This window comes from Quercus robur, chromosome 2 (assembly GCF_932294415.1).
Source record: "Quercus robur chromosome 2, dhQueRobu3.1, whole genome shotgun sequence".
Taxonomy (NCBI): domain Eukaryota; kingdom Viridiplantae; phylum Streptophyta; class Magnoliopsida; order Fagales; family Fagaceae; genus Quercus; species Quercus robur.
In genome coordinates, this window is record NC_065535.1 from 60,464,705 (window position 1) to 60,488,874 (window position 24,170).

The 24,170-nt window shown below is 36.8% G+C and overlaps 2 protein-coding genes across 2 annotated transcripts; one reads left to right on the forward strand and one right to left on the reverse strand.

Annotated features, from left to right (window-relative positions):
• Positions 1-3,160: 3,160 nt before the first annotated feature.
• On the forward strand, positions 3,161-13,298 carry LOC126714320 (MOB kinase activator-like 1A). The gene is made up of 7 exons (XM_050414416.1): positions 3,161-3,368; positions 6,074-6,122; positions 8,059-8,167; positions 8,468-8,561; positions 10,004-10,137; positions 10,223-10,386; positions 13,065-13,298. Exons 1-7 carry the CDS (start codon positions 3,346-3,348, stop codon positions 13,134-13,136), a joined length of 645 nt encoding a protein of 214 aa, XP_050270373.1. The 5' UTR covers positions 3,161-3,345; the 3' UTR covers positions 13,137-13,298.
• Positions 13,299-15,067: 1,769 nt separating this feature from the next.
• LOC126714319 (scopoletin glucosyltransferase-like) lies at positions 15,068-16,941 on the reverse strand. Its single transcript, XM_050414415.1, has one exon. The coding sequence runs from the start codon at positions 16,682-16,684 to the stop codon at positions 15,206-15,208; it is 1,479 nt and encodes a 492-aa protein (XP_050270372.1). The 5' UTR covers positions 16,685-16,941; the 3' UTR covers positions 15,068-15,205.
• Positions 16,942-24,170: the final 7,229 nt, after the last annotated feature.

The window sequence follows — 24,170 nt, forward strand, 5'->3', positions numbered from 1 at the left end:
TCGATGTCGTTTCACATGATTAGGGTTGTGAAATATTCCTAGTGCATAAACATTGCCCACATACTAGTGTTACGTGTTTTTTTTTTTTTTTTTTAATATAAATGTGTTACATGTTCATGACTCCATATATATGCAAAACTATAATTTGTGAAGAAGGCCTATACTTTGCTTTGCTCTTTAAATTAGTCCAACTCAACAATCTTGTGCGCGCCGGAAATGAGACTATTGGGCTTAGCCTCACTTGGGCTCACAACTTATTTATGAGGTGGGTTTTAGGATTTCCTACTTTGGGTCATTCTCGGCACAGAGACTCAAAGTAATATCCTCTCTCCCTCCCTGAGTAACTGTTTTTTCTCTTTTTTCTCAACCCCCATTTCTTCCCCAACTTCTCTTAATTATAGCTCTAAGTTAGTGGGGAGATCATGATTACTGTCATTGTTAGTGCAATTGAAGGTCCAATATTATCTGTTGTAAGTGGATGTTTAGGTGAGAGTGGAATGCAGCGATTATGACTTTGGAACTTGGTTCCAACTCAGGTTAATATGCTCGGTAGTGATGTTTCCTGAACTGCCGAGCATCCTATGGTACGTCTGGACAAGACTTCCTTGTTTGTTCGGGAAATTTATGCCGAGCATTAGTTAGGGGTCGAGGCTCAAAACTCGTAGTTTGTGAAGGTAGTTTCAAGCATAATTTAAAGTAATGGGGCAGTGCCATTGGGCCTGAATCCAGGGCCCAATTGGGTCTTGGGACCTCGGTGCCGTACAAAAGTAATGGGGCCATGCGGTTGGGCCTGAACCCAGGGCCCAATTGGGTATTGGGACCTCGGTGCCGTACAAATCTCATTGAGAAAAAAAGAAAAAAAGCAGCAAAATATATGGGGTGATTGTAAAGGAATAAGAAACCATGCGGTAATAAGTCAATGAAATAGTAAATTAGCCTCTATTTTTTTTGTAGTTAGGTTTCCATTTGGCTTGAGTTAGCTACAATGCAATTTGGGATGCTATGAAATATAAATAGATGGTAAATAACAGTTTTGTAATATCATATCTTGATTTCTTTATGTTTTATGGTTTTTATTTAATTTTTTTGATCGCCAAGATAGAATGGTTTTTATTTAATGTATGAGGTATTTTAATAAAATTATAAAACAGAAAATTGAATGGGAAGTCCCAAGATGAGAGGACCGGGGGGGGGGGGGGGGAATAGAAACCTACCCCATACTCACCCATTGCCATAACAATGCAATAATTCAAGTATTGAAACATATAAAAACAATTCAAACACAATAATACAACAATTTTATAAAAAGGAAAATAGAAATCTTAAATATTAAATATAGAATATAAATTAAATAATAAAACAGCACAAGATTCATTAATTTTAATTTTGAAAGTTAAAGAACACACACATGCGCGTGTGCACACACACACACACATATATATATATATATATATGCCTTTTAAAAAACATATTAAAATATTATATAAAGGGAGGGGTACTTATGGGGAAGGACTTAGCCCTTCTTAACTCCTTGTCTCCACCCTATTTGCTACTGGGGTGGGCAAAACCCGCTTCATTAGGGGCAAAAGATGGGACAAGTACCTATAGGGTGAGTTTAAATTACCCTGCATGTGTAATAATTAAGGAGAGTATATTTACTTGGTGCATCAGTAATTTCTATGACCAATTTTTTATGAGAATAAATTCAATAAGGACGGGGTGTAAACCTTTTGGTTTATACCAGCTAATAAGAACATGCCACATCAGCCTTTTACTTAAGACTCATTGTAAAATCAATACATCCTAATACATCTAATAACATCTAAAAAAAAAAAAAAATCATATTTCACGTTTTCAAACCAATGTAAAAAAGAGTCTCTAAAATCTCATCTCCCTCCTCAACTCCCACCACAAACCTCACCAGACTAAGAGACATCGAAGAGGCTAATATCATTGAGAACTTGCACAGTGGAAGATTGAAGAGGACCCAACACAAAAAAAAAAAAAAAAAAAAAAAGAAGAGCTTGGGCACTGTCAAACACAAAGTTAAGTGTTGGTAACCCAAAAAAAAAAAAAAAAAAAAAATTCTTTACCAAAATTCAAAAATGTATTTGATGGATTTTTGCTTGAGAGCTCACACGGTAAGAACGAATAGAACCCAACAACAAAATGGTTAAAAGCAAGTGCTTCAGCACCACCACACACATAGCCAAAGTGTAGGGGATCCAAACAAATATTTCCTTTTCAAACTCCGGCAATGTCTCCGGTGGTTGTCAAATTGGTAGGTGGAGGTTTGTTCATTGGTGATTCTTCGATTCCAAGGGAAGGAGGATGGGATTTTTTATTTATTAGAGGGCTCTTAATAAGATGAATGATTGTGTGGTTAGCCCTATTCTTCAAATAGTGAAAAGTTGTGTATAGATTATGTGGCATGTTATGGTTGGAGGGTGTAAAAAATAGGTTTTACACCCCATCATTATCAAATTTGGACTCATTTTTTATATAGTATATAAAGTATGTTATATTAGGATCTAACTTGAGTCTTGTTCTCTTGTGCATTGGACCTATTGTGATTCAAACTTTTGCCACACATCAACGTTCTAATAAGTCTAATGCACAAAAGAAGTGAACCCAATCCCTGCCTATCATATTTTGGGGCAGTTCTGGCATAATAATGAATGAATTAAAATAGTTCCAACAGACCCCACAAACCATTCACCTAACTATGTGTCCCTCTTGATACACTATTAAACTCATTCCTTGCGTGTCCCTTTTGGCATTGTTGATTTTTTAACATGGATTGAAGAGAATCCTTACTTCATTAAGTAAGCTATAATCCAAGATGTAATCTCTCATTTTTAGTTTATAAAGCTGTTTTGTTTCTTTTCTGATTAAAAAAAAAAAAAAAAAAAAAGACCTCATTTCTTACCAAGAAAATATATGGATACAATTTTTACGGGAACTAGAATGTGATCAAATATGAGTAGTGAAAAACAAATATGTTTTACTTTTTGTTAGAAACAAACGGTAAAGAACGAATGGTAGATCGTTATGAAAATAATTGACGGCCCAAAATGGTGGTAAAAGTAGTGGTCCCTACGTAGGGCCGAAACTCCCTTAAAATACGTACATCTTTTCTTTACAGCACATGTACAGGCGGTCAATCTCTGCATTGTTTCTCAAAAAAAGAAAAAAAAGTCAATCTCTGCATAATTTTATATCTCATCACATCTCATTCTCTGGGGCGCTCCACGCAAATAAGAGCACATTCAGGAACTCATTCGAAATTTACTCAAATAGCACACCTGAAAGAATTCTGAATCCTCGCTCTCTCTCGCGCTAGCCATGAGTCTCTTTGGCCTCGGCAGGTAAATAATTTAAAAAAAAAAAAATGTACTTCTCTTTTTATTGGGTTGCTTTATGTGAAGAAGATTAGATCAGATTAGTGATTTTAGATAGTGACTTCGAACGGTTATATATTTACTTTTTATTTATTTGGCATAATTGCAAATGGGTTCAAAAAGCTATATGATCAAGATTGTGTATATGGGTTTTTTTTTTTTTTTTTTTTTTTTTATAATTTTATTTATAATTATTACAAATAGAAGCTTCATGGTGGAATAAGAGGTCTGGGTTGATACCCACCTACACCAAAAACAAATTGATTTCTTGGCATGATGATAAAGAGCAATTGTGGACGCCATATGTTAAAATTATTTATCAAAAAAACAAAAATTACTTGAATTGAATGGGTCCAAAATCCAAATTGAAGTTCAATTTTAACATTCTATAGTTGTTTTTGCGTTATAATATTCTAACTAGTTGAGAATATGAGATAAAGAAGTTATGTGAGTAGATGTGGGAAGTTATTTAGTTATAAGAGAGTCGGAAAATAGTGAAATAAGGAAAGATAAACTATAAAGGAGAAAGTGGTGGGGAATATGGGTTAGAATTTGAGTGATGGTAGTTCATTTTAAATGGTGTTCTTGAATTTTTCTTTTGACTATTTTAGTCTTGGTTGTAGATATTTGATCTTCTATTAAACATGTAATTTTATCTAAAAGTTATTTTGGGTATTCAAAAGATGAAGCTAAAGTGGGAAATCCCCGTTCTAATTGTACACAAGATGCCGTGAGTGCATTGTGCTGATGGATTTCATATGAAGTGAACATTGAAGTTTTAGAATGAATGAAGTGTTGCATAACAACTTTGGTCTTCATGAAAACTTCCCCTGTTCATTCCTTTTTCATTATAAGAACTAAGCAATAGTTCTGTCAACATTTTATGTGTATGAACTAAGATGGAGAATCATTCCTTTATTAGAAAGGAATAGACATGATGGTTTCAATCTAAAATAGAATAAGAGGAAAGTTTTTGCAGCATCTCTTGTTTTCTTCACAATGACCAAAAGTTTCAAACTCTGGAAAAAGAAACCGCTGATTATGGTGATAGTATTCACTTTATGGATTCAAATTCTGAACAAGTTTTTGCAGCATCTTCTAAGTGGTTGATATGCTTATTCAAAAATTAATTAACTTGTTCACATGTATGGATTCAGATGCATTTGCCTGTTTATGATGATATCTTGGTTCTGCTGGTAGACATCTGCTGTCTGCACCTTAAAATTGACTGTTCACAATGTCTGTGGTGTGCATTTTTTAAGTGGTGTATTTTTAATAGATAACGTTGGTTATTTATATGCTATAGGGGCATTTTTTCAATTAGACATAATAAATGATAGTTTGAATTGGTGAGCTAAACGTGTGGTCTCATTTTTTTATATCTTGATTACTTCTTTCAGAATGTAATTTTCTTCTACAAATACAATCTTGCTTAGAAGAAAAAGAAATAATATATGCTATAGGTGCATTTCCACCGGATATAAATAAATGACTGCTCAATTGTTGAGCTAGTTGCCTAGCATAATTGAATTATATGCTATTGCTTTTGTCAGAATGTAACTTCCTGAAAGATATGGCACCAAGAAGGACAGGGCTTGCTTTGAGAAAGGAGCCCTCTTGTCTGTTTTTTCTATTATAGGAACGATTCTCCGTGATATGTTTAAGAGCCTTATATCAGTATTGTAGGATGCTTTTTTTTTTAAACAATGGAAAAGGGATGCCATTTAAATTGAAGAGGAGCGACCTTATTATGAAACACTTCATCTGCCTTTGCAAAGCTTTAGTGATTACTTCTTGCAAAGTCCAAAAATGCAACGCACCCGAGGAGAGAATGTGTTTTGCAGTTAGGTTTAAATGTAAATCCCAAAAAAAAAAAAGATTGTCCAATGAGCTCTAGCTCAAATCCCACCTCTTCCCCCACATAAGGAAGGGTGGAGGGTAAGTTGTGGGTTCAAAACCCACCGGGAGTGTTAAAAAAAAAAATTCAATGATTGGGTATGAATGTAAAGGACATCGCTATTACTTAAGAAGTGATAATGAGATCCTTGAAGAGAGTTTGATTATGTAGGGATGGCAGTGTTATATGGATGACTTTATGTATTGCAAGATTATAGGGGAGATATACATGCTCAATGATTGGTTCTAAACTAAAAGGAAGAAGGCTTTTGCTTTATAAAAAAAATTAGATAGTAAACTTTGGACAGGTAAGCTAATGTTGTCTATTTTATTAAACTCGTAGTGGATCCTTGAATAATCTAGACCAGGGGCCTCTCATTATGAGAAACATGGTGGTGAAGTTCAAAGCATATAAATGTATTGTACCAAAGCTAGTTAATTTAGGGTAAAATGAGTCAAGAGTGCATTGGGAAGTTTTTTTCCAGGCTATTTGTACATTTTTATGTATGTATTTATTTTAATTTGAAATTATTATTGTTGCTGGGAATGACTATTTATACAAGTTTCTACCTGACTTGATGCCAAAGTTTCAGTATGTGGTTCTATTGCTCCTTTGGTGTGTGTGTGTCCTTGTAGGTGTGAAGATCATGGTTTTGTGCTGTTCATAAATATTCCTTATTACATTAGATTTTATTTGAATATTGATGCCCTTTAAAACCATGTGATGCACCTCTTTTGCTGATATATATTCGCCTTTTTAATTCTTCTGCAAACAGAAACCAAAGGACATTCCGCCCAAAAAAGAGTGCGCCCTCAGGGAGCAAGGTTAAGTCCCTTTTCTATCTAGTCACATCTCTTTCTTGGTGCTTTGGGTTTTACAAGATTTTTAAAATGTTTTTATTTATTTATCTGTTTTACATGGGTGCTCATTTGTTTTTTGTACCATCAGAAAATCTTGTATTGCTTACTCTTGTATGGGAAAGAACTTGCTTCAATCATCATTGTCTCTTCAGTCTTCGCCATCTTTATTGTCTTTGTCATGAACACCACCACCACCACCATCATCAACACTTGCTCTCTCCCTCTCTCTAGTGTAGGATCTTTAGGAATTCAGTACCAAATTAGAACAGTAGATATTGACTGATGTCCTTTATCCAATATTTGTCATGGCTCACTAGACCTTAGTTTTTGGTGCTTTATGTGCTTTGTGTTTATTTTTTTTCTTTTTTAGGGGTCAGTTTCATGATACACACTCACATATATATATATATATATATATATATATTTATATGGGAGACTTATGTGGGTTATCTGAGTTGTTGATGATCCAGATTTTGGCCTTTTGATTTAAGGCTCAAAATATGTAAGACCAAATTCACTTTTGGAAATAGGTTTTAATTGTTTATAGCAAAAGTGTAATAATTAGTTACAACTAATAAGGAGTAAATCTCCAATTCTTAAGAAGAAACAGCTACACAGACAGTGATGATAAAGCATGAAAGTAACACCTGTTATTTCATAGATGAAAATTATGCTTAATACTTATGTCATATAGTTGCCAGTCTGTGGATCACTTCTTGTTACACTTTTCATTTGCCTGTAGGATGTGGTTCTTTGTATTTTCTGTAATAGGAATTGATTGGGTGATGCTAGAGAATATGATAGATGACTATGCTTGTTGGAGAGGGCTGTACGGTTGACATACTAATAGTCTTATTTGGAATTCTAATCCTCAGTGTGTTATGTGTACAATTTGGAGAGAGAGGAATACTTGAATGTTTAAAGGGGTAGAGTCGTTGAGATGAAATCTATATTTTTACTTTCTTTGTTTGAGTGTTGTATTATAATTGGTGGAATGTCTTCTAATTGGTGGAATGTCTTCTATTTCTTTAGTAGATCTTAGATTGTAGTTCTTTTGGAAACAATTTTAGAGTTCATTTATTAAAATTCATTATTACTTATATAAAAAAACTATCCCCAACAAATCAAATATGCTTATATCCCTTAGTTTGATCCCTAGTGAACGTATATCTACATAGAGAGAGCATATTTTTCTTTTTGATAGGCTGAAAAATCATTCTTGGTGAAGGAGAACAAGTTTATGCATATGCATCTGCGTCATATTGCTTCTATCAGCAGTCACTTTATCCAATTAAAACAAGATTTTAAGACCTAAACCTTTAGCAAAGAGTCCTCTCTGCTGCAAAATCAATTTCCAGGGTTGTGGGAGCAGGGCCCAATTTCAATGCTGGAAACATCCCAGGAATTGGCTGAAATCAGGTCCTTTTGTTGTGTGAATGTCAACCACTTGGCGCCCGCAGCTTGGTCATGTTATGGGGCTGTTCCAGCCTTTTCTTTAAAGGACTATCCTGCCGCCTACAAAGCCCCTTTAGTCCATGTCATTTCATTGGGGCCTTATTTGGATCCAGTGGCTGAAATATGACTGCCAATAGTTTATTTTGGGGATAACATGTGCTGAGAAACAATTGAGTGGTAAAAATGGACAGAGAAACAAGGTTGAGTCAATGCAATGGTACTTTTTTAAATGCATATTTAATGAATTGAATAACCATGTAGAAAATGTATTTGATATTCTTTTTGATATGATGATCAAGTTGCCATTTCCAGAGCCTCTGGTCCAGTTCTTTAGATCTGTCTTATTGTGGCTAATTGAAATACATTGCCTCTTTATTAATGATTCTCTGATTGTTATTTTATTGGTATAACTGAAAGCTCCAATACTTATCCTGTTCTATTGCAGGGGGCACAACTTAGAAAGCACATTGATGCCACCCTAGGTAGTGGAAACCTAAGGGAGGCTGTAAAACTTCCTACTGGGGAGGACTTGAATGAGTGGCTTGCTGTCAACAGTAACTCTCTCTTTCTCTCACTCTCTCTTGCATGCATGTGTGCACTTACAATTTCAGAATATGTAGCCTGTTAATGTATGTGAGTTTTTCCCTTCATTTTAAGCCTGTCAATCTGCTAGGTTTAGTACAATCATGTGCTATTCAGCTGTATTATCTAATTTGTGTAATGTTCTTTATTTAGCTGATGCTTAAATGTAATAATACTTTTTTCCAACCAACTTTTGCTTTGCTGCAGCTCTTGCATGAGATTCAAATTTGAAGTTGGTTTTTTTTTTTTTTTTTTTTTTTTTTTTTCTTCAGCTGTGGATTTCTTCAACCAAGTAAATTTGCTCTATGGGACCCTCACAGAATTCTGTACTAATGAGAATTGTCCAACAATGACAGCAGGCCCCAAGTATGGAATAATATTGAAACCTGTATTTTTTTTTTTTTCATCTTCTTTTATGACATTTAGGGTCTGTTTGGGATCCGTTTATTTTACTGAAACTGAAAACTTTTTGTTGAAAGTACTGTAAATAAAGGTAAAAGTTAATTAAAATAATACAGGAAGACCCATGAATAGTACCAAAAAGTGCAGTGGGACTTATAAATAGTAACAAAAATAAGCTGAATAATAAAATAAGTTGGCTTTTTAAGTTGTAGCCAAATGCACACTTAGTTTATAGAAATTCAATAGTGTTACTTTCCACTGATTTTTTCAAATTTCCTCCAATTTGGTAGTAATTGGGATATTTCCATTGGTGGGTTCTTTTCCATCTACAGTAACATATAAAGTGAGAAGTTGGTCTCTCCCTCACCTAATTAAATTGTTTGTATAAAATTTTTAAAAATCCAACTAAATTAATAGCTTTTGGTCTACCCATATTACTTACATGGTATTAAATATGTAAATGAAGTCCTTTCAACCTCACTTTGCCTCACTTGTCTTGCACATGGTTCCATTTTGTGTGGCAATGTTACTTGTTACTCCCAGGTAACTACCACATAACTGATTTTCTTGTCTAAACAAGCATCATGTCTACATGACCTTTACTACTTTAAAACTTGAAAGAAGTTGTTTCTTTTTGGCAGTTTTTGCTATAATTAATCAGCATATGGATTATTTTTCTGATCATTTTGGGGAAGACGTGGTTCTAAATGTGATATCTAGATGCATTGTGTATATATTTTTGGGTTAATTGCACCTCCCACCCCCAACCTCCTTCAACTATGGTGCCGTTGAAGTGTACCCCTTAAACTTCAAAAGTGAGTAATGCCCCTCTCCCCAAACAAGAAAAATATCATAGACTACAACTCCCTTGCCATGACACTCTGTAGAAATAGGTGATTCACTCTCTCAGTTTTACACATGAAGTACCACTCCAAAATAATTACACCCCGCTTCCTTAAGTTATCATTGCTTAGTTTTGTAGTTTAGGGGGACATTTCAACTGCACCATAGTTAAGAGGGGAGAGTGCAATTTGCCATATATTTATTTACCAGAATATTTAACATTGAAGCCTTTTTTTTTTTTTTCCCATATATTTTAAGCCTATAGATTTACAAACTAATCTATATTTTTAGTACATGCCTCCTAGAATGACATAAACTGATTAAATGGTGATATAAAATGAAATGCCTATATAAATCTCTTGAAATAATTTTTGTTAAAATCAGTTATATTTAAACACCCACACCCCCCCTCTCAACAAAAAAGATAAAAAGGAAAAAAGAATAAAGAAGTGTTAAAACTCTAGATAGATACACTTATCAAAAAAAAAAAAAAAACTCTAGATAGATATATGGATAATTGTAAGTATAGATTTACAGTTTCAATATGCTTATAAATTTTACAGATACGAGTATCGGTGGGCAGATGGTGAAAAAATCAAGAAACCTATTGAGGTTTCTGCTCCAAGATATGTTGAACTTTTAATGGACTGGATTGAAGGCCAGCTTGATAATGAATCCCTTTTTCCTCAAAAGCTCGGTAATATCCATTGTCATATTTGTACATTATCTCAATTATATCTCTATGCTTTTTATATTTATTTGTTCTAGTAAAAATTTCATAGGGTCACCCTTTCCTCCCAACTTCAAAGATGTTGTCAAGACAATATTCAAAAGATTGTTCCGTGTATATGCCCACATCTACCACTCTCACTTTCAGAAAATTGTAAGCCTCAAGGAGGAGGCCCATCTAAATACATGCTTCAAGCATTTTATACTATTTACTTGTGTAAGTCTTCTATATCTCAATGACTAATTTATTTTTCTTTATTCTTTTGTTTGAGTTCTTCATTCCATGGTGGTTTCATGAACAGAACTAGTATCTATTGACCGTCAACATGATCTTGAAATAAATACCATAATTTATTCTCTATATAATTTTTGTACTCAGTCTGCATAATATTAAAGAAGTGAAACTTGATAAGAAAGGAAAATAAGTAACCATAAGAGTCTACTACTACTCTAGCAAATCTTGATTCATGATCATTTGATGATCCAAAAGTCTGCCTTTTTCTTCCCTTAATCATGCTTTTGAAAGACGATATTTCTAAGTTACACCAGAATCTTATATATATATATATATATATGATAAAACCATGCTAAATTCTAAAGATTCTATAGCATTATTCAAGCATTTGATTTAATATACTATATGATGCTTGTGGATCACTAGTCAATGTGTTTGTCATAGCATGTGAGGTCGTCAGTTCATGACCCACTTGGTGCGTAACTTGAGGTTGTAGGTTCATGACCCACTTGGAGTGTAGCTTACCAAAAAACAAAAAGGGAATAAAATATGTGTATTTCAAGTCATGCATAAAGTTTTACATTTCTTAATCCTGAGCTTTGTGACTTCAATTTTTTGCGAAATTCTTTAATCTTTTGTAACAACTCAATCATACAAGATGGGTTTGGTTTTAAAAATCACTTCTCTCATTTCTTTATGCTTGTTTTGGATCTTTGGAGCTGGCAAGGGTTCCTACAGCAAATATTACTATGTTTTGAGATAACATCTGGTAATTCTGAACCTAGGCGATGCCTTGCTACCATCATAAGACTAAATTTGTTACAGTGGGATGTAAATAATATTAAAGAAGCCAACAATTTGTTGCATTATCATTGATTGATGCAACTTCCTATTTAGTAATAGTCTGCACAAGTGTTCAGAAAGATCAAAATCAAAGCTGACATTGGGGAACATCCCATTGTAACAAATCAAAGCTAGCATTAGTTTGCAGAATGTTGGCATTAACCTCAAAGTGAGATCTCGTCCATTTTTGTGCTTGTTCATTTTACACTAGGATTTGCAATTGGGGAACATAACTTTTTATTTTTTATTTTAAAGATAAAGAACTTGAAGCATTTCCTAGCATGAAAGCTTTGTTTCCTTGATAATTTGAGACTTAGGGGTTTTGATTTTGTTGATTGGTGTATTATGTGTCATTGTTGTGGGGAGATTGTGGATCACTTAGGGGGTGTTTGGATTTCATGTTTCCATAACTCATAACTCTGTTTCCATCACCTATAATTCAAAAATGGTGGGACCCATGATTGAGAGGCTTGTTTGGATTTCATGTTTTCATAACTCATAACTCTGTTTTTATCACTCAATTCTCTGATTTTTAAGTGATAAGTTATGGAAACTGAAAACACATTTTAGGTATTTTTAGTTTTCATAACTTTGTTTTCAATGACATTTCCGTAATTAAAACTACATATAGATCCCACGGTCAGAGTCAGCCAACTTTTGACCCTCTTTTTTTTTTTTTTTTTTTTTTTTTTTTTTTTTCACTGGTTCGGTTTCTTCATCATTTTTTTTTTCTTTTTCCTTTCACACTATTCTTCTTCTTTCATTGGGTTGGGGTTTATGGGATTTTTTTTTTTTTTTTGTTCTTCTTTCACTGGGTTCGGGACCTTCAGGTTTTTGGGGTTTTTTTTTTTTTTTTTTACTGGGTTCGGTGAGTTTGGGTACTGAGGGTTAAAGGAAAAAAAAAAAAAAAAAACATAAAAGCTGCACCAAGTGAGAGATATGGGGCCCACAAACAGTTGAAAAATATCGAGTGATGACAAGTTGAGTGATGGTGCCAAACACACTTCGTGTAGAGTGATGGTGTATTTTAAGTGATGAGTAATGAGTGATGAGTGACGAAAATTAAGTGAGGAGTGGTGAGTGATGAAAAATAAAAATCCAAATAGCCCCTTATTGCTTCATTGTGCGAAGGCTCATTGGTTGTGGAGTTTTGTTCTTAAATCTTTTGAGATTTCGTGAGTCTTACCAAGAACAGTTCCAAAGCACTTATTGTGATGTCTTTGGAAGGAGTGCAATCGGCAGACTTTTGAGGACTCTTCAATAGCTCCAGAGATCAGTTGCTTGCCTATTTTAGTGGATCTCTATTCATCTCTATTTGACTAGTCTCGGGCTTGGGGACTCTCATCTAGTGATTCTCTCCCTTAGTTCCTTTGTTCTCTCCTCTTTTATTCTTAGTTTTCTTCTTTGTTTATTCTCTTCTTTGTTTCTTTTTCTTCTTTGTAAATGCTGGTCAGCTTTGTGCTTTTCATGCATAAAGTAGATTTTTAAATATACATCTTTCTTACTTATCAAAAAAAAGAAAAAGAGCTTTGTTTCCTTGGATCATGGTTCTGCAGAATAATTTGTTTGAACCTCAGGTCATGGAAAACCTTAATATACTTACTCCATTAATCTTGGACGTAGCAAGTGGAGAGGCATCTCATTGCTTTCTCCATTAAGTGTCCCAATGTGTTTTGACTTTTGACATCCCAAATGTGCAATTTTGACATGTGTTTAACATTCTTTAACATACAATAAGCTATTTAGAGTATGTCTGATATAAAATGCACCTTGATTGTGAAGTTTTTAGCTAAACTTGTCACTGTGGTTTTGTGCAGGAATTTGTGCTAATTGACAGAAAGGAGCTGGCTCCACTTCAAGAGCTTATAGAATCCATTGTTGTTTTCTAAAGGGATCTGCGTATCCTGTGAAAGACTATATATAAGGGAACGATAATTAAATAAAGTAAAACAAACACTGGTTGTGAGTATGACTTTAGAGTTTGTCCTAAATTGCTTTATATTACAAATTCCTGTGAATGTGTGCTATATGTATGCCTTTGATTTTTTGAAGTGTTTCTATGCCAGCATTTCTCTCAATTATTATTTTTTATTTTTTTCTCCTTGTGGACCAAGAAAATGCTAAAAGCACATGAGCAGTCATCGCATTGGTGTCAAGAGTGCGGTTGTGAAAATGGCTGAAGGCTATCAAGCATCAGCTGATATGTAGGTGGCTTAAGAACATTTAAGTTGCAATGCTGTGCATTTGCTACATCCATTGATTTCTCAAATTGTCTCTGCCAACTTTTCACCTCGTCCTTGCGGACCAAGAAAGTGAATCAACCTGTGGACTGTGGTGGCATGTTTCATCCAATGAATGCACACCCACCAGCACCAAGGAGGGACCAACACCGCAAGAGTCAAGACTTAAGTCTGTTCTGTTGTCATCGCCCAGCAAGCTCAACCAAATTAGTTCTCTCTCCCTCCGAAAGTGTTCCAGCCTGCCAGGTTTTCCATGTGAGTGTGTGTTAGTTAAATAAACTTAAATTAAATCACCATCATGTCCCTCTTCTTCTAGGTTTTGCTATTCAACCAATATTTCAATTCCTTTTTCTTTTTTAGACAGTGTATGATTATCTTCCTTTGCATTAGCCTGCTGCTTCTGCTTTGGATGTCCCAAACTGACCATTTCCCACTGGTTGTTAGAACCCTTTTCTTCTTCTTCTTCTTCTTCTTCTTCTTCAGCTACAGTTCCTAATGATGATGACACTTTGACAATGGTTGAATCAGAATGTGATTTTGATGCAGATGATAGGAAAACTGTTGAATTGCCGCAAGGTGTAGTAGATGAGGGTTGTATAGTAGTGTTGGTGGTACAACCATGGTTGAGTAGGAAAAACATGTGAATGAGGAGGGTATTGTTCACCATTCCATGGTTGCTATTGAGGGTGGTTATTTGACTGTTTTATCACGGGATCCTGTTGATGTGTATTGCAACTTAAGAGCGGAGAAGGGTGCGAAGCAAACGCGGTGTGATTGGAAGATTAGATGATGCAACAAGTATTCCGTTATTCTGTTACTTTGGGACGGAGTCACAACCTTGCATTTAGAAGAATAATTTAGACTACATTTGAGTGTTTGAAGCAACCCTCTGAAGAAGTAAGGAAAGTCTGTCTCTTTCCTTTCTTTGAACAGGTTGAACCATTTGTTGTGCTATTCGACTCCCTAATGTAGTATTCTTCTATCTACTTGAAAAGTTTGATGAAAATTGCGGTCTAGATGGATCATAGTTTCCGTGTTGACATGATCATATAAAGAAGGTCGCAAATATGTTGGAGAGAGTACACAAATGATTTCTTGAAGATCGTTTTAACTTTTGTTTTGCCCCAGTTAATATAAGAGGCCCAAAAGCAATGTACCATATCCTGAGGCTTGCTTCAACCCGCACTCAGAATGTTATTGTCAAAAATGCAACGGGCATGCTAAAGGTTTCTGCTCGAAATGATGTCAACCAGCTCTTGGATCTCGAGAGACTAGCATCAAGCGTTGTCTATGACCGTGTATTTGTGGTTATCACACCATTTCAAGGAGGACACTTCTCCATATGTGACGAAGGCTGAGGCAATGACAATGGACATTGTTGAATTGTTAAAGCCAATTGGAAACCAAAATCAAGGCAGGTTGGGAAACCAAAGCCTCAATAGAAGGAATATGGTTATGAAAGGCCACGATCCCATCAACAAGTGTTTTTTTTTTTTTTTTTTTTTTAATAAATAGATTTCATCATTGTCTAGTGTCCTTGTTTGCTCTTCAATGTGCCTTAAAACCACTTAATCCATGCATTAAAAAAGCAACTTATTTGGATTAGATTTGTAAGCCCTTGTTATTTACATGAACAGGAGGCACACAGTACACACACACAAGACAAGGTAACATAGAAAATGATGTAAACATCAACTGAAATCTCGAGTCCTCTTAATTTAAGGTGCTTTTTGGCGAATAAAATCCCCAAAAGCATCCAAAGCAGCCTCAGAACTAGCAGGAAACCCATTCTCAAACTTTGCACGAAGCCTAGCAGCCCTTCCATGCATCTCTTGATCCCCCATTAGCCTCTCGATTCCTCTCACAATGTCCTCCTCTTTAACCATTTCTGAAAGATCATGAGCCACTTTATACCCAACTTTGAGATAGCTCACCACCAACTTGGCATTGTAGTGTTGATCACCCCTAATGGGCCATGCCAAAAATGGGACCCCACGCCCTATAGCCTCAGCTGTCGAGTTCCAACCACAGTGTGACAAAAATCCACCAGTCGATGGGTGACTCAGTATCAACAGTTGTGGTGCCCATCCCCTTATTATCAAACCCCTCTCACCCACTTTGCTATCCAGCCCATGTGGATAGTACCCTTCTTGGTTTTCTGAACCGGGTTGACCCCCACCACCACCACCGTGTTTGGGTATACCCGACCCGGGTTGTATGACCCAGATAAAAGGTTCGTTTGTTGAGTGTTCTAATGCGGCTGCTATTTGTGGGTACTCCTCCATGCTGGGACCCACTTCACTGCCGAATGCCACGTACAGTACCGAGCCACGTGGCTTCGAGTCTAACCATTGGATCACCTCCTCCTCGGTGTAATTTGATTGGCGTTGCTGCTGTCTGATCTGACGGTCGCGGATGACCGAATTGGACGATGATGATTTCCAGTACTGTTCGGGCAAGAGTGGGCCCACGCCCCACGCTGGCATCTCCATCTGAGCTGTCATGTAGTCGATGAACGGACGCTCCAGATCGTCACACGTGTTGAACATCATCGCGATCGCGCCTTCAACTTCTGGAACCCACGGTGGCCGATCACCGGGTTTAGGCGGACCACCACCACCTCTACCACCGCCGCCTCCAGGTGGGCCGCCAGGTGGAGGACCTACAGGTTTTCGTTTAAGATCGGAGGGCGTAATGGCCATTTCCTCGGGTAACCCGGGAATGAATCGGGCCTCCTCGCCCGGGTTGAACTGACCGGCCTGGGCTTTCCACGCGCCCAACTCCATGGCGGCGGCGCACGCGCCGAAGCTGACGAAGCTAACGACGGGGATGTTGAATTTTTGGAAGACCTCTTTGGTCCACCCGATCTGGAAGTCGACGATGGCGCAGATGATGGGAGGTTGGGACTGAGAGCGGTTGGTGGTGATATGGGCTTGGAGTTCGAGGGCGGATTGCTGGCGGGTCGGATCGGATCCGGGTCGCATAGGAGGACCCGAGGTGATGTAGACGAAGGAAGTGAGTGGGTTTTGAGAGAAGGAAGAGGGAATCTGAGTGGGGGTGGTGCCGGAGATGGAGGGAATGACGAGGGTAGTGTGGAAATTGCGGGAGGAAAGGTGGGTGCAAAGCTCCATGCAAGGGTGAAGGTGACCTTGGCCAGCACCTGTAACAACAAATATCTCACCACCGACACCTCCCATCCTGTTCCTGTTCTGTATTTAGATCCTTTTGCTTTGGTTTGGACTAACTTGTTTATATAAATATATAGAAGAAGAAGAAAGAAGATAATGATCAAGAATGAAGAATTAGCGAGAGTGGGAGGAAGGAGTGTGTGTAACGATTACAGTGGAAAAGCAAGTAAAGATGTTTTGGTTTTGGAGTTTGGACTGGCAGGTAGAGACGATAAAGGAATGAGGAAAAGTGGTTACGAATCGAATGAGTGATATGATCCGACATCTGGCTTTAGTTTTAAACCAGGTGTGTCCCAGTGTCTTGTTCTATGGATGACAATTGTTACTCGATTTGTGGATATTCAGTCCGACCCGATCTGATAAACGATAGGTTGGGTTTGGGTTTTTAAAATAAAACCCGAACCGGGTTCGGGTTGGATTTGGGTTTTTGCAATACCCACCTCGAACTTGAATCTGAACCCGACCTGTTTAGAATAAAAAAAAAATTACAAAAAAACCTTGACAAGAAGAAGAAATATATAGAAGAAGAAAGAAGATGATGATCAAGAAGGAAGGATTAGCGAGAGTGGGAGGGAGGAGTGTGTGTAATGATTACAGTGGAAAGCAAGTAAAGATGTTTTGGTTTTAGAGTTTGGACTGGCAGGTAGAGATTAAAGGAATGAGGAAAAGTGGTTACGAATGGAATCAAATCGAGTGATATGATCTGATTTATGACTTTAGTTTTAAACTCGGTGTGTCCCACTACCTTGTTCTAGGATGACAATTGTTATCCGATCCGCAAGTATCCGACCCAACCCTTATGGATAATCCATAAATAGTAGGGTTGGGTTTGAGTTTTTAAAATAAAATTTGAAATGGGTCCAGGTCGGGTTCGGATTTTTGTAATACCCACGCCGAATTTGAATTCGAACCCGACCCATTTAGAATAAAAATAAAATTACATATAACTTATAACAAAACCTAACCCTAAATTCTCTCTCAACATACAACCGCCTCTCACTTTCAGACTCAATGCCTCAGCCTAGCCGCCCTCACCCTCCCTCACTCTCACTATCATCCCTACATCATCCCCATTCGTTCCCTCGCCTCACTGCCGCAGCCTAGCCTCCTCGCTTCCTTCATGTTTCTCCACCGGACCACCTAGTTCTCCAGCTTTTCTTTTTCTTTTTTTTGGGTTCATTTCGTCTCAATCATGTGAGTTTGTGTTAGGATTTGTGTTTGTGTTTGTGATTTTGAAAGGAAAAATCAAAAATCTGAAATTTTTGTGTTTGTGTTTGTGATTTTGAGTGGGAAAATCATAAATCGTAAATCGTAAACTTGAAATTTGTGTTTGTGTTTGTGATTTTGAAAGGGAAAATCATAAATTTGAAATTTTTGTGTTTGTGTTGGTGTTAGGATTTGTGTTTGTGTTTGTGATTTTGAAAGGGAAAATCATAAATCTTTGGTCATTGTTCATCCATCCATAATTTCCTGGTGGGTCTTTTTATTTTTCAATTTTTCAATTTTATTCTTTGATTTTCTCTACCTAAGTATACTCCTGCTAGTATAAAATCAAATATATATATATATATATATATGTTTGCCTAGATTCCAGCTGCTTGAATCTGTGCAAACATAATTTTTATTTTATTTTATTGGGCCACAGTATAGGCTTCAGGCTTCAGGCAATTTTTTTTTTTTTTTTTTTTTTTTTTTTGGATTGGGCCACATATTAGGTCTAAATCGGGGCAGGTTTGGTTTTTTAAAAAAACCCGTTTATTAAACGAGGCGGGTTTGCTTTTTTGGATCTGGCCTACGAATCGGGTTCGGCATAAAAAAAAAACCTGCCTCAAACTAGGCCCGTTACCATTCCTATCTTGTTCAAGACGTTTAGTTATCCAGTTTATTTTGTCTCTTGAGTGAGACAGACTAGTATTTTTTTTTTTTTTTTTTTTTTTTTTGGGCTAGGAGAAAATGGATAAGAGGTGATTTGATCGCATTTTTCATTTAGGCGTGAGTGACTATAGCGGCATCCTATCTGTTGAGTCTGAGCCTACAGGAGTAGGGGATCTGGATAAGCCATAATTGTGCAAGAACTGAGATCAAAGACGCTAGTGAGCATGAGCTGAGATAAAAAAAGTTTTTTTTTTCCCCAAGCGCTACCCTTTTGACAGTGATTTATACTTGTCTTTCCTTTTCTTTTAAGATTTTATCCTTTTTTATGCTTTACAAACATTTAAATGAATTAATTATATATAGTAATGTAATTGACTTCATAATTGATTTTTCTTTTACTTTTGGTGTTTTTTTTTTTTAATTTAATTTTTAATTTCCAATCAAGACCCTGGTAATTGATGGAAACTGTAGAGAGGAGAATAATGCCATGTCTATAAAAATTTCGCAACAAACAAAGAGCAAGGAGGATATGAGGCATAGAGAAAACCGAAATACATAACTCATAGTTGACCTCCTTTTGTCGAGATTACTGGCAAAATATGCTTTTAACAAAGCATGCATAAGTTTCGAACTTAGTCAATGCACCAATATCAGAAATCAGAGATTTTTGAGTTAAAATTTTTTTTCAACTCCTAATTTCTAAAGACATTAAAAATAAAATTCAGCCATGGCAACATCATTAGGGGACAAATTGTTATTGATGCATAAAGAAATGATGTCAATGGCAGGTGTAAAGAGGGAAAATTCCAGACTTATCACAAACACATCATACTACCAAGTCCACAAAGTATGGCTAATTACAAAGCGCCATGTCCTGCTCTAGGTTCTACTATCACTATTCAGAAACCTATAGAAGTTTGCCAAGTGTCTTTGGAATAAAAGCATAAAAAGCATGCCAAAAAAAAAAAAAATCACACATCGTCACGTGTAAGCGATGACATAAGCAGTCAGGCACGTGTAAGCAGTGACATAAGCAGTCTAATCAGGCTGTGACATGTGTCACCAATCAGACTCTGCCATGTGTCACTCACCCACCCCAAACTCCTATAAATAGAAGCCTTCCTAAGGCATTTCTACAAACACCAAGACATCTTAGGAGAGATCTTGGAAGACACCAAGACATCTAGAGCACAAGCAGCATCAAAGAAGATTCAAAAGTACAGAAATTTTGCTGGAATCAAGCCCTGAAGCCTCCAGGAGCTTCAAGAACTTCAACTTCGAATACGAAGAACATTCGAAGAGAAATCATCCAAATCATCTTCCTAGATCTCAAAGGTCATTGGAATCAAGGTCAAAAGCCTCCAGAAACTTCAAGAAACTATAAATTGGTGAAGTTTTACGGATTCAAGCCTCCAAAGCCCCGAAGAATTTCCACCACAAGCCTTCGAAGATGAAGAGTGCACGAAGAACACGCGAATAACGTGAAGAACAAAGAATTTCTAACAAGCTCATAGCCAAAGATTCATTATAATTTTGTTTCAAGGGTCATCGATCCATCCTTCATCCAAATTGAAGGATATTTGGTTTTCGAGTCAAAATCACATTATTACAATTTCAATCAACAAGTCTTTCAAGGAGACTGAATCAGAGAATCACTTTTTTGTAATTTCAGAGAATTGTATCACATATTCATCAAGACAAATTCATATTTGTGAAACTATTTTACTTTTTTGATTTATTTCAAACTAGAAATTTAGTCGTCCACAAATTCTGGCACGCCCAATGGGACATTTCTACCTCTCATCTCATTCTCCTTCAAAGAAAGAAATCTTCATCATCTTGCTACCAACTTCAATGACCTCTAGCAAGAACATTCAAGCTTCAACAATAGCTACTTCAATTAGATTTGGTACGGCTACCACCAACAACTGCATTGGTGCAATCAATTGAAGCCAACCTAAAGCTCACAATTAACTTCAATCTCAATCAACTAAGGAAGCCAAGGTCTAGACAATCATCTCCTTAGACCCTCTTACAAGAAACAAGGTCATCAACAAGGACATCTCTACCTTGGAACACCTCAAGTATGGGGGCAAATCCCTTTTTTCCTTCACAAGAAGTTGGTCGCACGAATTCTCTCCCACTGAAGGGAACCCAAAAGATGAGATTTCATGTGCTCACTTCAATTCACTTTCTTCTCCATCATCTTGGGAAGTTGTGTCAGTCATGATGACTAACACCTCTACGATGGAAGAAAAGATGGTTGAAATGGAATAAAGGGTCGTCCTTCTCACAAAAGCACTTGAAGATAAGGACCTCCAAATTCCAAATCTAATGAATAAACTCGAAATACAAGATCTTGGTGAATCAAACTATGGTCCTAAGTTTCCATTTGGCTTCACTTCTACAAAGGATGACAAAGGGATAGGAAATGAAGACACTTCTTGACGTGAATAATCTACTTCAGTTGCTTCATTATTAGTCCAACAATTGCAAGACATGATAACAAATACCATCCGAGCACAATATAGAGGTTCTTCTACAAGTTCTCTCACATATGCAAAACCCTACACAAAGCGCATCGATAACATGAGGAAGCCAAATGGATACCAACCTCCTAAGTTCCTACAATTTGACAGGAAGGGCAATCCAAAACAACACATTGCTCACTTCGTAGAAACTAGTGAGAATGCAGGGATTCAAGGAGATCTCCTTGTGAAGCAGTTTGTCCATTCATTCAAGGGGAATGCCTTTGATTAGTACACGGACTTAGAACTTGAGTCAATCGACAGTTGGGAACTTGAAAGAGAGTTTTGACCAATTCTATAGCATGATGGAGCTTACTAATACCAAACAATGGGAAAATGAGCCAGTGGTCGATTATATCAATCAATGGCGTTCTTTGAGTTTGGATTGCAAAGATAGACTTTCTGAAATATTTTCTATAGAGATGTGCATTCAAGGCATGCATTGAGGACTTCTTTACATCCTTCAAGGGATAAAGCCCCAAATATTTGAAGAGTTAGCAACTTGTGCACACGACATGGAGTTGAGCATTGCTAGCCACATAAATACCAAACCTCCCATACCTGAGGAAAGGAAAGGAAGGAAGGAAGTAAGGAGGAATGACAGAAATACAAAAGTCAATCTCAAAGACCCAGTGGCTGTTAACACTGCCATAGTTAAGATTCCAAGAAGATGAGCAAAGGCTTGAAGGATGACAAAAGAATGAAGTGCGTCGTCTGACTTTTAAGGAACGTGAACAAAAAGTATATTCGTTCCCTGATGAAGATGTGCCAAACATCTTAGAACAACTATTACAATTGAAGTTGATTGAATTGCCAGAATGCAAGTGACCAGAAGACATGGGGAAAGTTGATGACCCTAACTACTGCAAATATCATCGCATCATTGACCACCCAATCCAAAAAAATTTCGTCTTCAAAAAAAAAATCATGAAGATCGCCAAAGAAAACAAGATTGATCTAGACTTTGATAAAGTTGTTGGGTTAAACCATGTGACCATTGCTTGTGGTGTACTTCCAACTTTCAAGCAGCGGGCAAAGACCATTGAAGCTCACAAGTTGATTAACAATGATGATGCAAGGATTAACCCTATCAATGGGAAGCTCTTACAACACTTCTACACTTGAAAATCGAGGATCGCTCCTCGGTAGGAGCTTAAATTGCCTACCGTAATGCTGCAAGGGTACATGATGTCTTCCCATTACCTTTGAAAGTGTAAGAATAAAGAGAAATTAATCCCTCTTTGGAAGGAAAAAAAAAAAAAAAAATTCGTGTGAACTACGTAATGACTTGATCCCTCTTTGGGGTATGTAGGTAGCTTAGTACTTTTTACTAAGTTTAGTCACATGAAAAAGAAAAAGGATTGCAAGTCGAGCTTGAAGAGTTTTTCTAAATGTCATCAATGTGCTTTTGATATCCCTTTGATTGGAAAGGCATTGGTTAAGGCCAATCAACCACTCACTACAATGATCAAAGGCCGTTGTAGTAGAAAATGAAAATTGAATGGAATCCACATAGCATTGCCGATCTTCTAGGGACATCCTCCCATACCTTTGAAGTATGCTTTGCATCATCTATCTCCTGAGGGCATGATCAATGGAAGCTCTTACATGAACGCCTCTCATTGGACTCCTCAAATGCTTCCAATTGTGGTTAGAATTGTTGCACACCTCCTCCTTAGAAATTCTGGTGGCATCCATAACTTGTATGACCGATGAACCTTTGATACCTCGACTTTGAGTAGCTCCGATATTTCAAGATTTATCTTTTAAGTGACAATCATCTTTATGAGAATACCGTGCAAACTTTGTCGAACGTTGTGGAATGTATGGGTCTTTTAGTTTTCTCTTTCCTCTATGAAATTTAATGGATGCTGGTGATTTAACATGGAAGGAGGCGGCATCGGCTAGAAAATATGTTCCTTTAGTAAAGTCATCTTCGCAAACTCTTTCCCACCATTGTTTGTAACAATGTTTGACTTAACTCTCGAAGTCTATGGAAAAAGCCAGAATGAATACCTTGGAATTTGTATTGCGACGAGTGAAAGATTGGTAGAATTGGTATAGATCTTTTAAAGATCCTATATGAATTTCTTCCTTCAAATCACTTGGAATGTCTTGATGAAATCCGAACAAGATCACTGCTTTTCTGAGTCACATCATGTCTCTGAAGTTGGTGTTGCATCATCTCTCCCCTGAGAGCATGTTCGTGCAATGTCAAAGTCTCGGCAGCATACTATGGCATCTTTAAAGTATTGGCGTCATTCTTCTCGCATTTTTAAGGTTTTGTTTGCATTTCCTTGCATTTTCAAAGTCTTGATAGGGACTCCTTGCATCTTCAAGGTTTTGTTGGCAACTCCTTGCATCTTCAAAGTCTTGTTGGCATCTCTGAAATCTTGATGTCTGGCTACATTGTTATGTACCCTCGATGTTTGAACTATGTTGCCTCTGAAAATTGGTGCTAATGTAGCTTCACTATAAAGGCCAATATTGGCACGACTTCAATACAAATGAAGTATTGATGTGGCCTCATGGCAAATATGAATATTGATGCAACTTCAATGCAAATGAAGTATTAACGTGGCCTCATGGCAAAAATGAATATTGACACGACTTTAGTGCAAATGAATTGTTGATGTGGCTTCATGACAATGATGAATATTGGCACAACTTCAGTGCAAATGAAGTGTTGATGTGGCTGGCAAAGATGAATATTGGCATGGTTTCAACGCAAATAAAGTGTCGATGCAACTTTATGGCAAAAGAAGAGTGCTAGTGCAGCTCATTATAAAGGCAAATGATGGTGCGACTTCATAGCAGATGCAAGTGCAAATATAACTTCAATAGACAAAGTAATGGTGATGTTTCAATGCAAATGCAAGTGTTGGTGCAGCTTCATGACAAAGATAAGTGGTGATGCGACTTCAATGCAAAGAAAAATATGGATACAACTTCATTGCAAAGGCTGGTGCTAATATGGCTTTAGTACAAGGACAAATGTTGGCGCGACTTCATGGTAAAGACTTTTGATGTGGCTACGTTGCAAAAACAAGTGTTGATGCAACTTAATTACCAAGACAAAGGCCAGTAAAACT